Here is a 14,149-nt window from a genome sequence, read left to right as displayed (position 1 = left end):
ATGCATTAGCACCTACTTGATATATCAGGAATAAACGTTTCATGAAAGAACACAAAGGACACTGGAAAGGTATATCACAAGCACAGTTTTATAATGAACCTATGGAATATTTATGTTGTACATTCCATATAAAATATGTGCGTGCTAGCCAAGTAAAGCCCTCCCAAAAACTCGGTAAGCAGGACACGTTTATAATGGCGATATAACTGAAAGAACATTCCCAGACCTTTTATGAACCTTATGTTTTCTATTGGTGTTCCTTCGACTTATGTAGCACTTAAAGGTCACGCCACAGCACGACTGAAAGAATAGATGTATTTTCATGATATGCAGAACAGACTTAAGTGTGGGTTTAGCAAACTGTAGTGTGCAGTGAGTGGCAAATGTATTATTCTACTGTGTCATATAAAGGATTATTTCAGGTGTTTGAAATAATGCATATAGTTAAAGGTTATGGTAGAATAACGTTAAAGAAATTCATTGTTTCTGGGTCTGATGGTAATATGCATGATAAAAAGGTGATGACTATTATAGCCTTGAAGCATTACAGTCATTTTGCTATGATAATAGTCCTCAGATTTGGTTATAGCCCTAATATGTTACCTGAAAGTTAAAATCAGATTCTCAGGTCTGTTGGCACCTAATGATTACTTATTGTCTAGAATGTAATTTCTGAAAGAAAATGAGAGTTGATCGTGAGGATAAATCCTGATTTCTTTTATCTCCCCCCCCCCCTTTTTTTTTCTTTAAGAAGAGCTAAAGATGGAGTTTGTATTTCACAGATGTAGTCAATTTAGGATCATAATTTCTAGCTTGAAATACGCCAAGATAAACATCTCTCCTGCTCCATCCTTTATCTCTCTTTGTAGCAAATTATTATGGACCACGGGCAGGTAATGTTTCTGGTCTTAGAAGCAATACACCAAAGCTGTCAAGTGACTGAGGGCTTCAAACCAGACCCTGCGGGACTTGAGAACCCCAACAGATTGTTTTGGTTTTACTTTTGAGATACTTTAAACAGCGCAAAGGAGAAGTTGCAGAAACCTGTCCTGACTGTTAGCCTTGTCTGGGGGTTACAGTGTCTGAAGGACGCAGACTCTAAGATGACTTTTCTCAAAGGGAAAAGCCTTCCCCTTCCCTACTGAAGAACGTAGCAGGAGAAAGGAGTCAGAGTCACGTTTTTTACTCCTTCCCCACTACGCCAGGCTCTGTTTCAAACAGTGCCCATTGTCGTAATACTGGCACTTCACAATCCTTAATGCTTGCTTAATCCATCGCTTTTAGGACTCTCAAATGAAGGACTCACTCTCTGTGGTCACCGCTACCAGTACAAACTACAAGATTGCAATCTTAACCATAACAAGGTCACGTACTAAAGCATGTATCTCAAGAAAGACTAATAATAATTTTCACTGTTTATAAAAACTATATAATAAAGTTTAGTAGTAGAAAGTAGAAGGGCTGGGAAAGTCAAGGCATTTCTTATGCATTTCTGATTCTCCCTCTGCAGAGAAACGCACACAAAATAGAAAGAAAAGGATGAGAATAATGTTCCAACTAAAGCTGAGCTGGTTCCAGACAAGCTGAAAAAGAAATGAAATGGTGTCACAATTATGACAATGCAGAATAGAAATTCAATATTTGTTCTGTGGTTTGTGCTCTGCTTTACTTTAGCAGACTAGGAAATGTTTGATTAAAAAGGGAGTAGTGTTCACAGGGTACGTTATTCATTCCAAATTTCACTTTTGTAACTCAGGATAGTCAAATACATTTCTTACCCCAGAACCTGTCTGATGTCTCTGTGTTTCTGGAGCTTCACGTAGGTGATTGGAAATCAAACATTCAGGGGAGATACTGCAGTTAAGTATTAAACCTGACAGCTTTTATGTGTCTAGTACAATAATTGATTTCATGTTATGCTAACCTACTCTGCAGGTTAAAGCGGCGAGGATAGTTCCATTTCATATAGTAGTCACTAAATTATTATTTTTAAGGTTTTAAAAGCACTGAGGCAATTTACATTTCTATGTTCCTTTTTAAACATTTATATAGATGAAGAATACAGTGACCATGTGCACAGGCAAGAGGACAAATTCAACCCTGAAATTTCCTCTGAGGAAGAAAATTTAAAATAGTAAAAACATTAGTAAAATATTAAAAATAAGTTAACTTCTTGAAGGGAGGGGTTATATGTTTATTTTCTCTCTCTCTGTTCTGGTCCATTTACTACCTGCTTGTGCTTCTTGTTGGAGTGGGGACCTGGGGAGTGCTTGACAGGGGCAACAGTCTGAGCGATTTTTGGCATTTTGGAGTTTAAAGGCAAACAATCAAAAACTCTTTTAAGCAATATGGTACCCAAAATACATTGGTATAATGTCACTGCAGGCAAATTTTGGATTCATCAACTCTGTTCTTGATCAGAATGGTTTCAGAGAAGAACCGATACTTCTCCAATGTCCTCGGTAGCAGGGTTTTTCCTAGGTGATGCTCAGAATGGAGTAAACAGTTTATTGTAATGCCCCAAAGTGGAAATCAATCCGTATTCCAAAACACTGCTCTTTTTAAAGCACATGTATTAATATAAGGAAATAAAGGTGGGATTCACAGTGTTGTTGGACAAGATCAAAGTTGCATAACTTTCCCTCTGCCTCAGATTCGTTTTGACCAGTCAGCAAAGAGATTAAATGTGGGTCTCTTTCTTTTAGGAAGGCTCCCTAAAGTGAAAATAAGGTGGTCTAGCTTGAACCGCCCTCAGTCTTCCCAGGTATTACTGTTTCTCTTAAATACACCTGGAAAATACACCTGCTTCTTTGAGCAGCTGCTCCGGGCACTTGATTCACATCCTGATCTCACTCAACGGTCATCCATGTTATGCCAAGTGGGAAACTATTAACTTCAGGATTAATAATGAGATAATGTCTTTTTAGCTACTGTTACAAGTAATTGCCATGACCCAGGCCTGTTGAAGTAACAGAATTTCTACTTCGGTAAGGATCAAATCAGGCTGTACGTGGTCAGCAACCACTTCTTTTCCCAAGTAGTTTTCACTGTGTATTTATGGTGAGAAATGAGTGTCGCTTTCTTTTTGCACATTAGGACTGCTGAGCTGAAGAAAATGGGTATAACTTTTCTTTTAATTCTATAATCTTATTATCCTAGCTCAAATAAAAACTGATAATGAAATCTGAGGATATTGAGAACTTGGATTTTTTCCATTAAGTTTAACTTGGTTTTTTTTTTCAAGCAACGTGGTACTTACTATAGTCCAACTCTTTTTAAGACTATCCAGGGAAACATAAACCCTTGCAGCGAGCCATTTTCTGTCAAAATTACATCTGACCTGCATATTTTTGCAATTCTCTGATGCATTATACAGTCAGATCAGGTTGTTCCTTGACCAGTTGTTCACCCCTATCAATTGCATTAGCATTTAACCTGTCAGTTTAAATTACAAAGGTAACAAAGGTTTAGGAAGGTTACAATAGATCCCATCTCACACAGAAATGTGGAAGAATAATCTTAAATCATCCTTCAATGCGAGTGTTATTTTTTCTCCTGACACACATATACTCACCTTCTAGAAGCATCACTGTAACTCTGGGCAACTTTTTGTGGTGAAGACTACATGAGATCAGCAAAGCATGTGAAAAAAGAGAAGTACTAGCATTAAGACAAGCCATGTGTATTTTATTTGAACTTAGATTGCACCACCTGTATCTTTACTCATTTCCTCTTCTATTCTCTATCCTTTTTCAGTGCTACATCTCCTCTTTTTCTCTCTTTAGAGATTCTGTTCTTCATTGTGTCTGATTAGTAAATTAGGTCCTATTCTATAGTCACATAAGCACATCATCAGCGGTTGGAGTCCTTTAAATCCTTAATCCTTTAGACTTGAAGATACCGTGTCTCCAAGAAGGACAGCCCAGTCTCTCCTCGAACCATCCATCATCCCGTGTTGTACCCTTATAACGCTACCACATCAGTTCCTATTGTTTGGGTGGCATATTAATAAAATACCATGATGTACACATAATCCAAGAATGCAGAATTTCTATAAAATGACATCTAAAGTCAATGTAAAGGCGAGCCCAGACTAATTCCTCAATTGCTTTCAACCTCTAATACCAGCACGCTAAGACAAAAATCCATTCTTTTTCAAACGAGTGCGTATGCTCGGAAAAATCTAGAAATCTTATTCATTTCGCCTGAGATTTTTCATATTTCTACAATGATTTTATAACACGTGGGTAAATGGCAAGCTACCACTGGTCATGTTGGGTTGTTCCAAGGAAGATCTGCCAAATGCCTCCCCCGGTGCGGCAGCGCCAGCCCTGCACGAACCCCAGCGCATCAGGAGATCAATGCAGGAAAGCCCTTTTCAGCTGGCTCATAGGGAGGGGTCAGCACATCGTCTATGAACAATGATGTCAGAATTCCAACTGCAGGTTGCCTGAATACAAATATGACATAATTCTTACCACATCTACCCATACCAACCTCTCCGTGCCCCTCAACATCAACACAAGCTGCTGAGTAACATAAAAGCCTTTTGCAATGATAAACGAGCACATGATGAGCCAAAAATACCATTGACTGAAGCATTGGAAAAAAAGCCACAAACACAAAAGCAAAATCCTGACTCTGTTAAGCTGTAAATGCCATGATATTTCCTACATGTTTTCCTCCCTTTCTTACTAAAGGTGAAACAAAGGGCTTCTGACAATAATATTCATATGCACAAAGCTCACATCACAGTCATTCTGTCTTTTACCTGCACGAAACTGCATCATTAAGATAGTAAAGACACAATACTAAAGGTAAAGGCACATTGTGGCTGTTACCGAGTTCAGGAAACACAGTTGCATATTTCTTTTAATATATGTAGACATTTTAAAGATATTATTTTCAGTGTGTCCAGAATGCATGTTAAAAAAGCTCTAAAAAGAACAATGCCTGCCTGTATATTAAGTTGGAGCAATAGATAAATGCTAAAAATAACGACGTTGGAAAAATAGTTTAGGCGTATATCTTTGCAGGCTTGCACAAATCCCAACTTTACCGCATGCAGCTGTGCCACGTTAGCTGTGCCGTGATGAATGTTGTTTAATAAGCAGAAGAGCGGAGGCTGGCCTGCGCTTGGCTTGGGTGCCTTCGCTGCTGAAATTGGGATGTGCTGGTTTCAGCTCCCCAGACTGGGGGCAGCTGCTCCACCCTTCGCGCAGAAGAGGGCTGAGGCAGGGTTTGCATGCTAGACTCCGGGCGGGCCATTTGATTGCTATAATCATTTACATATGCAGATATAGTTAAATGCATAACTGCTAGAAGATCGTCATGAGAAGCTACTGAGTCTCCAAATAGGAAATATGACTCCGTAGCAGTCAATATGGATTTCCAATGAGTGTCTGGAGCTCCACAGGTGTCAAAAAAGACAAACTTTACAGTGACAGGACTGAATCAGACCTTATTGATGTAACTCACAATATTACTGCTCTTGAGCAAAGACGGGTAGATTACTCTGGAGTTGCATGCCAGGTTTTATTAAAGAGCGCATTGGGAACTGTCAACCTTCTGAGACGGCTCTAATATCTGTACGCTCAGAAGGCTCTTATGGCCTTTTCCCAGAAACTCATATTCTGTTTTCAATACATATGGAATAATGTCAAGGAAAGAAACAAAAGGTGAAGTGATTTTCATCTTCAGTGCAACATTCACTACTCTAATAACACAGCTGTGGATTTTGCTACTCCTTGGACAGGGGCAGAGCTTGGATTAAGATTTTTTAGCCCCATCACATCTTCAGTTTGTAACAAGACCTATCTTAAACCTACCTGGTCCTAACTGTCTTAAATCTAACTGGCCAGCTGAGGCTATTTCACCAGAAGCGATTTCTCCACCAGACTGTTCTTCACAGACGGGGGAGACGTCCCCTGTGACTGAGGTGGGGGGAACTGGATAGAGACAGCGCGTTGATTCACTCAAAGAGCACACAGACATCAGAACAGATTTTCAGGTGTAAAACGCTCCAAGAAAAAGCAGATTTCATTTGACTGTCCTCTTTATAATTCCACCTCCCCTGCAATGAGTTTCTTTGGTGGATATATTTGAGAAGTACCCTTTTCATTTGAAAAGCCTTTTTGTTTTTGAAGAGTAGAACATTAAAACCATATGAAGTGAACTGGCTCCAGATTTATTTTTTGTTGCTTCATTGTAATTTCCTTCTTTCCCAAAATAAGCACTCAAGTATTCTCAAGAACACAACAGAAGCATGACGTTCAAGCAGGGAGGCAAAAATATGAACAAATAACAGAGATCCACAGTCTTTCAGTCAGCACTTGCATTCATGTCCCTGCAGCCACCATTAAGCAGCCAAAACCAAAATTAATTAAACTTTGTTCCTAATCTTTACATTCCAGAGAAAAAGAAAATAAAATCATAACTGACAAAAACCCAAATACAGAAGTATTTAAAAGCTGTGTTATCGTATTTTGACTATGCCGATATTGCGTCTTTGACCATCAAGAATTGCTGTCCCCTAATCAGGGAACTCTTCATAAGAAAGGAGGAAATACTTCTCTCATCCCAGATAATATCCTGGGACATTCCAAAGGAAAACGAGCATTTAAATATAGCACAGGCCCTATAGAAGCAGGTCGTCGGGAGTTGTTAGAGGAGTGCACTACTGCATTGTAATATACTTAATTTCTTGGGTGAAGAGAGCACTGCTGAACCACAGGCCATTTACAGCTTATTTAAATATCTATCTCTGGCAAATGCATGTGGAAACACTCCCATATCTACATTTGCAACTCCAACTTTAACTACTGTTTCTAACATTATGTATTCATAAATAACATCCTAAATTGTTTAGTTTCTTGCGGCATAAACCCAAATGCAGGCCCCGGTCCTACCAAAAATAAACCTTAACACCATTCGGTATGTTTTTCCAATGAATATTTATAGTAGTGCAGGTGTCAGAAACTCTTTTCAGTGAAAAAAAACCCCCTTACTCAGGTTTTATTGATGTAACTCACGATATTACTGCTCTTGTACAAAACAAGGTCACACTGAAGCTATATGTCAGACTTCATTAAAGTGTGTATTGGGAATCATCAACTGGTGATGCTCGCTGACCCGAGCATCTTGCAGTTCATGAATGTTAGCCAGGCTTTCTCATGCCACACATTTGCAACATGTTTGCGCAGTCAGCTAATCAATACTGGTAAGAAAATGAACAAAAAATTACCTGACTGTCATTAGCATTGCAATATTGCAAACTTGATGATGGTGTCACCTGTGAGTATAGCTTGCACCTCCACTTGCTAGTTTCAAGTCTTTCTTCTTCTTGTTATATAGCAAGCATTTGAAAAGAAAGCGTTCTTGCCTTACCCAGGAAAAATAATCCCATTTGGAGGTTGTTATCTTTTAGCAGAAACCATCATGGATCAGGAAGCTGGTCTTTGAAACTTCCAGCAAAGCTGAGAAATTTCCACCAAAAAAAAAAAAAAGTTTTTGTTACAACTACATCCCCTGCCCTTCCCCCAGAAAGCTTTAGAAAGAAACAAAAGAAAAAAAAGTTCCCAGTTTCCTCTATTTCTTAGTCAAGATGCGTTTTCAAGATAAATGAAATTAGCTCATGTATTCGATATGGCGCACATGCACCATTTATGGTCTGCAATCAAGCTGCAAGCTGTGGAGTTCAGTGCCACTGTCTATCATGAAGTCAAACTCTGAGGCTAAATAACTTAATATCCTTAAATTTTGTATCCACCATATATTCATGCTTTGGAGAGCAAACGCCTCAGCTGAAGGCTCCGATGTAATTTGTTTGGAGTGCTGACCTTCCTTTGAAGTATTACTAGTATCTGTCACTGTTATATTCATGATAGTAGATGAGATTTTCCAGTCCTTGTTGCCTGCGTTATCAAATTGCTTAACTTAAATATTTAAATGGAATATGGCTTTGCATTTTTACTGACATACAGAGTAATTCAGACACAGGGCTTTGCAGTACAGCAGAGGGAAATACTTATGAAGCTGATGACTCACTGAGATTTCTTCTGCAGTCTTGGTGTGTTAATGTACAACAGGAGAATTCCAGCCAGATACTACACTGAAAACACGGAGAGAGAGAGAGAGAGAGATCATTTTCACTTACCACCTGGAGAGCTCTAGGGCTGAGGAACTCCTCTGAAACAAAAGCCCGTCCTTGTTTTCTCTACGTTATTTTACATCACACTTTGTTAGACTCATGGCATTCATTTTTTGTGTGGTTGGTTTTGGTTTTCTTTTCCTGATGCATACGTTTGATAACTGCCAGAACTGCAAAGAAGATAAGGAAAACAAAAAAAACTATAATCATGATCAAAGACTATCCGAATCTGGTAAATAAATGGGTATTTCCCAGGCATGCCTCTCAATCCTAGAATTAATGTAATCTAATTATTTTCCTAATACTGCTGGAAATCCAAGGTTCCTGTAAGCTTGAGAGCCTCCTTGTGCTGAAATTCAGTGGGAACTGCTAACCTGCTTTCTGTAGATGCCTCTGAAGAGGCCAACTTGAAATTAGACACAAATATTCAATATTTTAAAAGCGATTTGGGATGTCTCAGTTGAGAGGTGCCTATCAAGTCATCCAAAAGGTTTTCTTCCCTTATCCCCCCAAAAACTGTGGGCAAAGATTTTTCTTTAAAAAACATGGCCACAAACAAATTTTCTCAATATTTTAAAAAGAATCATGTTCTGGCAACATTCAGAAAACCACAGCTCATGTAACAGAGCTACATTGCTTGTTGTATATGCAACAAAGACGTTTCAAACTGACATACGTTTGTATGGCTTTAACTAATTAGGTGAGGTTTATACCTATTAGATTAACCAATACAAAACACTGTGTGAACCCCCTTAATTCAATTCTAATCTGCTTTTATTTGCTTTGGGAAATGTACAAGTAGAAACTCAATTAAGGAAAAATACCCCTGCTACTCCACTATCTGTCTCCAGCTGATAGCTTTTCACAAACTTAAGTAAGTGGGGAGGGAGATTCAAATAAATAAAACCTCCGTATTTAGACAAAAGCACTATTAACAGTGCTAACTTTCTATTAAGATCTCTCAGAGAAATAAGAATAATATTAGGGATAGAGAACTGATCAATATTCCCCTCAAAGTAGACTGGTTAAGCGCACTAATTGTATTAAAAAGTCTGAACATTAGAGTCTCAATAGCAAAGCAGATGTTTTGTCCTCGCCAGCCTGCCAAGGTGGGATATTTCCGTGCACTCTACCGGGCCTCCGTTACAGACTGAAATTCCTGGGAGGGTCATGCCCAGCACAAATGAGAGGCCACACCAACTTTTCCTCTGTCCAGGTATTCGCAAAGTACAAAACTCACTCTTAAGCATCCTTTCCCTTCACCCTCAGGAGCTGTAGCTTCCATCACCAGCTTCTGGTACACGTTCCCCATGGTCAAGGTCACAGTTGTCCTCATTTTAGTAATGATCTGGTGGTGCTGAAGATCTGCTCTGCTGTGTTTTAAATATAAAGAAGGTAGCAGGCAGAGATCGCAGCAGTGTATGTGTGTGTGCACGTTTGGGCGTTCCCTCCTTGTTCACTGTTCAGCAGATTCCCATTCATTAGAGGCAATTGCCCAAAACCAACAACCGCTGCGCTCGTGTTTATTAGAGGTAGCCACAACACTGTCTTGTCACATTCAGTCAAATATTTCTTTATTGCCTCATGTCAAGTTCTGTTTGTGTATTGTCAATCTAACAACCACTCCGGAAACGTGAGGAATGGGCTTTGCAGAGAGCTCTCTCCAAGCCTGACATTTGGATGGGTGTGGAAGGCACGTGCTTGGCATGAAGCTTGCTAGCTGGGACTTGGAACTGGATGGAGGAGCTAAGCAGCTACCCCATCGCCTTCAACTAAATGTCCGGCTGCACGGCTCCCAGCAGTGTGGTGGGATTCTAAAAGGGGCTGTCGAGAGGATGCTCAGGTGGCTGCCACACCAGGGAGGGTCTCGGTGGGATGCAGTTACACATCCCAGAAAGGGTTGTGCGTCCAGCCCCAGAAAGGCAAGAGGCCGTGATGCTGAATATAACCTGGAGCATCCCAAAAGCCTGCTGATAGTATTGTCAGGGAGAATATAGTTTTAGAAAATGTATTTACAAAAAATAAGTAAGCGTCAGAAATACCACGCCGTTTAATCTTTACTAAAAATACCCCTGTTATTTGCAAGAGAAGAAAGACGTTTACATTGTGAACTACAAAGCGGTTACAGGAAACTCTTGGATTTCTTGTCAGCGTACAAAGCTTAGAAATAATATTTTGCTGAGCTAAATGTCTTTTATATTTGCTTTTTAAAATAGTAGCTACTTTATATTTTAACTATGACCTTTCCATCTGTTGGGTCAAGGATATCGGCTGACCATGGAGTTCAAAGTGAAATAATTCCCAACAGACACTGCGTTTTATTTTTTATAAAAGACAGCTTTAGTCTTTGGCTCCTAGTCAATACTAGGAGTTACTGTGATTCTTACTTTTTGCTAAGGAAAAATGAATAAGCATATCTTTTCCCTGAACTGTGAGTCTCTCTCTATCCATCCGTCTCTTTCCTACAGCTAATACTCAGTCTAACCTAAACACAGTCGCCGTGTTGGCAATACAGACTTTAGAATAATTACAGCCACAAAAACCTTAGATGATTTTCCTGTGGAGTATAGCAGTAACGTGAAAGGAAAAACCGTAGCTCAGATTACTCAGTCTATTATTAACATTATGGGTTTACTGAGAAATTTAGTGGCACTGTCACAACGCAACACTGACATATATGTCACAATAATACCGTCATACCTGGTGCACGTACCAAATGCAACTTCTGGAAATGTTTGAGTAATCTCTGCTCCGCAAAATGAGGATAACTCCTGTCACAGCAACTTTGGTGTTACCTTCTTTTTCTTCTCTTTCTCTCTTTCTTTCTCTTTCACATTGAAAGTTAGGCAACAAATACTGCCAGGGAGGTTTAAGTTGGCCTAACTGCGAGGCCAGTTCAGACCATGGCATCTCCATCTCCATCACTAGCATTTAAGAAAAGGTTGGACAAACGGCCATCAAAACCATCACAAGTGTGGCTGATCCATCCCGGGGGCAGAGGACAGTTAAGGTGTGTGAAGTTTCTAACTACAGCTAAAAAAATGTCTTTTAATTCTGACTCCTGTTTTTCTCCCCAGATGTATCTGCCCGGCAGCCCCCGTCAGAGGCCAGCGCGGGGCCGTCCCCCGCGGGATGCCTGCAGACCTGGGCGTCCACCCCTGCTCACCCCAGCAGAAGGGAACCAGGTTAGAGAGCCACTGGGGCAAAATCTTCTATGGCAAGACCTAGTCATGTTGTTTATCAATAAACATCTAGCTGCAGATTTTTAAAAGGTGTTTAGACACCTCTAGGCTCTATATAAGTTTCAGAGGTACATAAACACCTAATTGTATTTACAGACTATCACCCTTAAAAATATTCCCCTGAGTCCAGCAGACCTGGGACTCTTCAGTACTTGATGGCATTGATTTCTGTATAACCTTAGAGGGCAGACACTTTACTCTCTTGTGGAAGGTAAAATACAAAGAAACTAAGGAAAAAAATATGAAAACTTGTGAGAAGAGGCAGAGGAGGTAAGGCAGTAACTTCTGTGCAGGTGAAACTGTTCTGCTGAATCTAGTTCTCTCAGGCAGAACTGAAGTAGATGAAACACATGTTGGCATCTTAATGCTTAGTTTTTCTTTCTTCCCTTTTCTTCTCCATAAAATGAAGGAAAGTATTTCCTCTCCCATCTTAGATCTATCCATCAGAAAACAGATCAGTAAAGCTGTAGCGAAAAAAGAATAATGTTTCCAAAGCAATAGAAATTCTTGAAGAAGTACCTATATATTTGCTTGATAAATTATTTCTTCATTTCTATATTCATACAAAGCACATGTATTTTCACGCACCATTGAACAGAGAAATACTGTAAATTTCCATAGAAAGCTGCTATTAGGTTATTTTTCTTTACTGAAGTTATTTGCTGTGGCTTTTCAAAGCGTAGTAGAAAGCCTTGCTATCCTTCCTGCACCCTATTGAGTGCAAGTGCAAATTAGTTTTTAAAAATGTATTTAATTGGAGATAGTTTCAGATTTTACTTAAAATAAAGTGTTTACCTAAAGTGTTTTCTCTGAACCAGACTGTGTTTTCAAACTAACTCGACAGGATCCTGATATTACAGTAATGCAAATTTCAAGCAAAGTCATTACTAGAAATGGATCGATATCAATTTATGCCGAAAATGTGACATTCAGTAGGACTGAGGCACAGAGGAGACACTCAGGAAGATCCCAGCAAAGCTAAGCAGGACCAGGGATAGGCTGGCACACGCTGACCAAGAGCTGAAAGACAAGCAGGAGCCCAAGCTCGATTCTCTGGCACAGGGTGATGGAAGCCAGCTGCTCCCAGAAAAGCAAAAGACACCAATCAGAAGACACCAAGAAGGAGTAAAACAGGCTTTTAATGCCTTCTACAATGAGATGCTGATTTTTTCACACAAGTTTTCTATAAGCAGGGGTTGGGAGGGTATCAGCAGCGTGGCAGCATGGCAAGGAAGGTCCCCGCTGTGTGTACGTTGTGTTTCCTTCTCCCACAAGTCTTCAACAGTTTGCGGAGAGGTCGTGTACGAGACAGGGTGTAAATCTGCGATCTCACATTTCCACCCACCAACACCCCCGCTTCTTTTTTTGTCGGGTCAGTCAAATTAGTTGGTTTCAACTTTTTTTTAAGTAGAAGTTCATTACAATTTTGAAAAAATGCCATCACAAGAAAAAGCACAATCTTCGGTTAACAGTGTCAACCCGCTATCGCACGTGCTTCTTTTTCTTCTTAATTGGGTATGTTGAATGAAATTCTGCTTAGCAAACAGATTTGATTTTGGCAAATCAGCATTGTTTTCCAGTGGGAAAAAAAAAATTGTCAAGAAATTCCCAACCATCTCAAATAATTTCCCAGATGTGGCAGCAGCTTAATAAAGTCATAGCCTATTTAAAACTACATTCTTGTATCTTTTAGGTCTTCCTGAAGTATCAAGGGACAATCAGTCACCACTTGTACTCAATAAACGAGGAGATGGTACTACAGGAATCGATGCAGCTCTGTAGAGATTTGAAAGATATGCATATATTGGAGAAAGCAGTAAATAAAAATAAAGTATCACTGGAATTTAATTTAAGCATCCAATGGGTGAGTTTCTACTTGTGTGCATATATAAATAACTTAGCCAAAGGAAAGGGAAACTGGTAAACTTAGCAAATATTGACTAACATACAAAAAATAAGGCTAATGTCATCAAGTTATACTCTGCTATTCTCATTCTGTATTAATTTACATAAAGGTCCTTGCTGATTGGATGCAGATAATTCTGTCTCTCCGCTCCGTCGAGAAAAATCAATTTGAGGATATTACAGACAAAACCAACATTTTCCCACTATAGTACCACTGTTTACTGCACATCCCAAGCTCCGTTGTCATCCAGGTAAATTTGTGTTTCCAAAGGTAACAGGGGTGTCACTGGCACTGTCAGCATGCAAAAAGTATTAGGAAAAATATTGTCTCAATATTGAGCTTATACTATTACTGGTAACATTTCTAAAGACTTCTTGGACAACTCAAAATTAACACTTCTTCAGTCTTCTTAAATTATCGAGCATTATGAAAATAGACAAGGTCATTGTTTTATCTGCAATAAAGTCAAAGGAATTGCCAGAGATACAGCAAGAGTATTACACATATAGTTACCACTGTGGTAATTTATTCAATAAAGGTCTCATTTAATTATACGAACCTATTACACTGAGTGATGTGTGAAGCATGATTTATACCTCAGACGTAAATATTCAGAAAGAGGCCTCCCATAATGAAAGCAGCTCCTCGCTGGTCTCCAGTTGTGTTTCACGTCACAGCGCCGATATGAGAGGAGGGGATATCGGCTGGTCACGCCGCCGCCGCCGGGTGGTCTGTGTGCCCCATGATTTACAGCCAGAAAAGAAGGTGGGTGATGCAGTGTGGTCTGAAACCACGCTGCAAACCTCCGCCAGCTATCCCACGGCTCACAACTGGGAGCTGTTCTTCACATGA

General features: G+C 39.7%; 1 protein-coding gene across 1 annotated transcript in view; it reads left to right on the top strand.

Annotated features, from left to right (window-relative positions):
• The window catches only part of LOC141749512 (uncharacterized), a 21,320-nt gene extending 7,171 nt beyond the window's left edge, over positions 1-14,149 (top strand). The window contains exons 4-6 of the mRNA XM_074603097.1: positions 11,227-11,334; positions 13,085-13,255; positions 13,913-14,149. Of these exons, the coding sequence (XP_074459198.1) occupies positions 11,227-11,334; positions 13,085-13,255; positions 13,913-14,149 (516 nt within the window). The remainder of the gene's footprint in view (positions 1-11,226; positions 11,335-13,084; positions 13,256-13,912) is intronic.

The sequence above is a fragment of the Larus michahellis genome, chromosome 10 (genome assembly GCF_964199755.1).
Source record: "Larus michahellis chromosome 10, bLarMic1.1, whole genome shotgun sequence".
NCBI classification, from domain to species: Eukaryota; Metazoa; Chordata; class Aves; order Charadriiformes; family Laridae; genus Larus; species Larus michahellis.
This window is presented reverse-complemented; position numbering and strand designations above follow the sequence as displayed.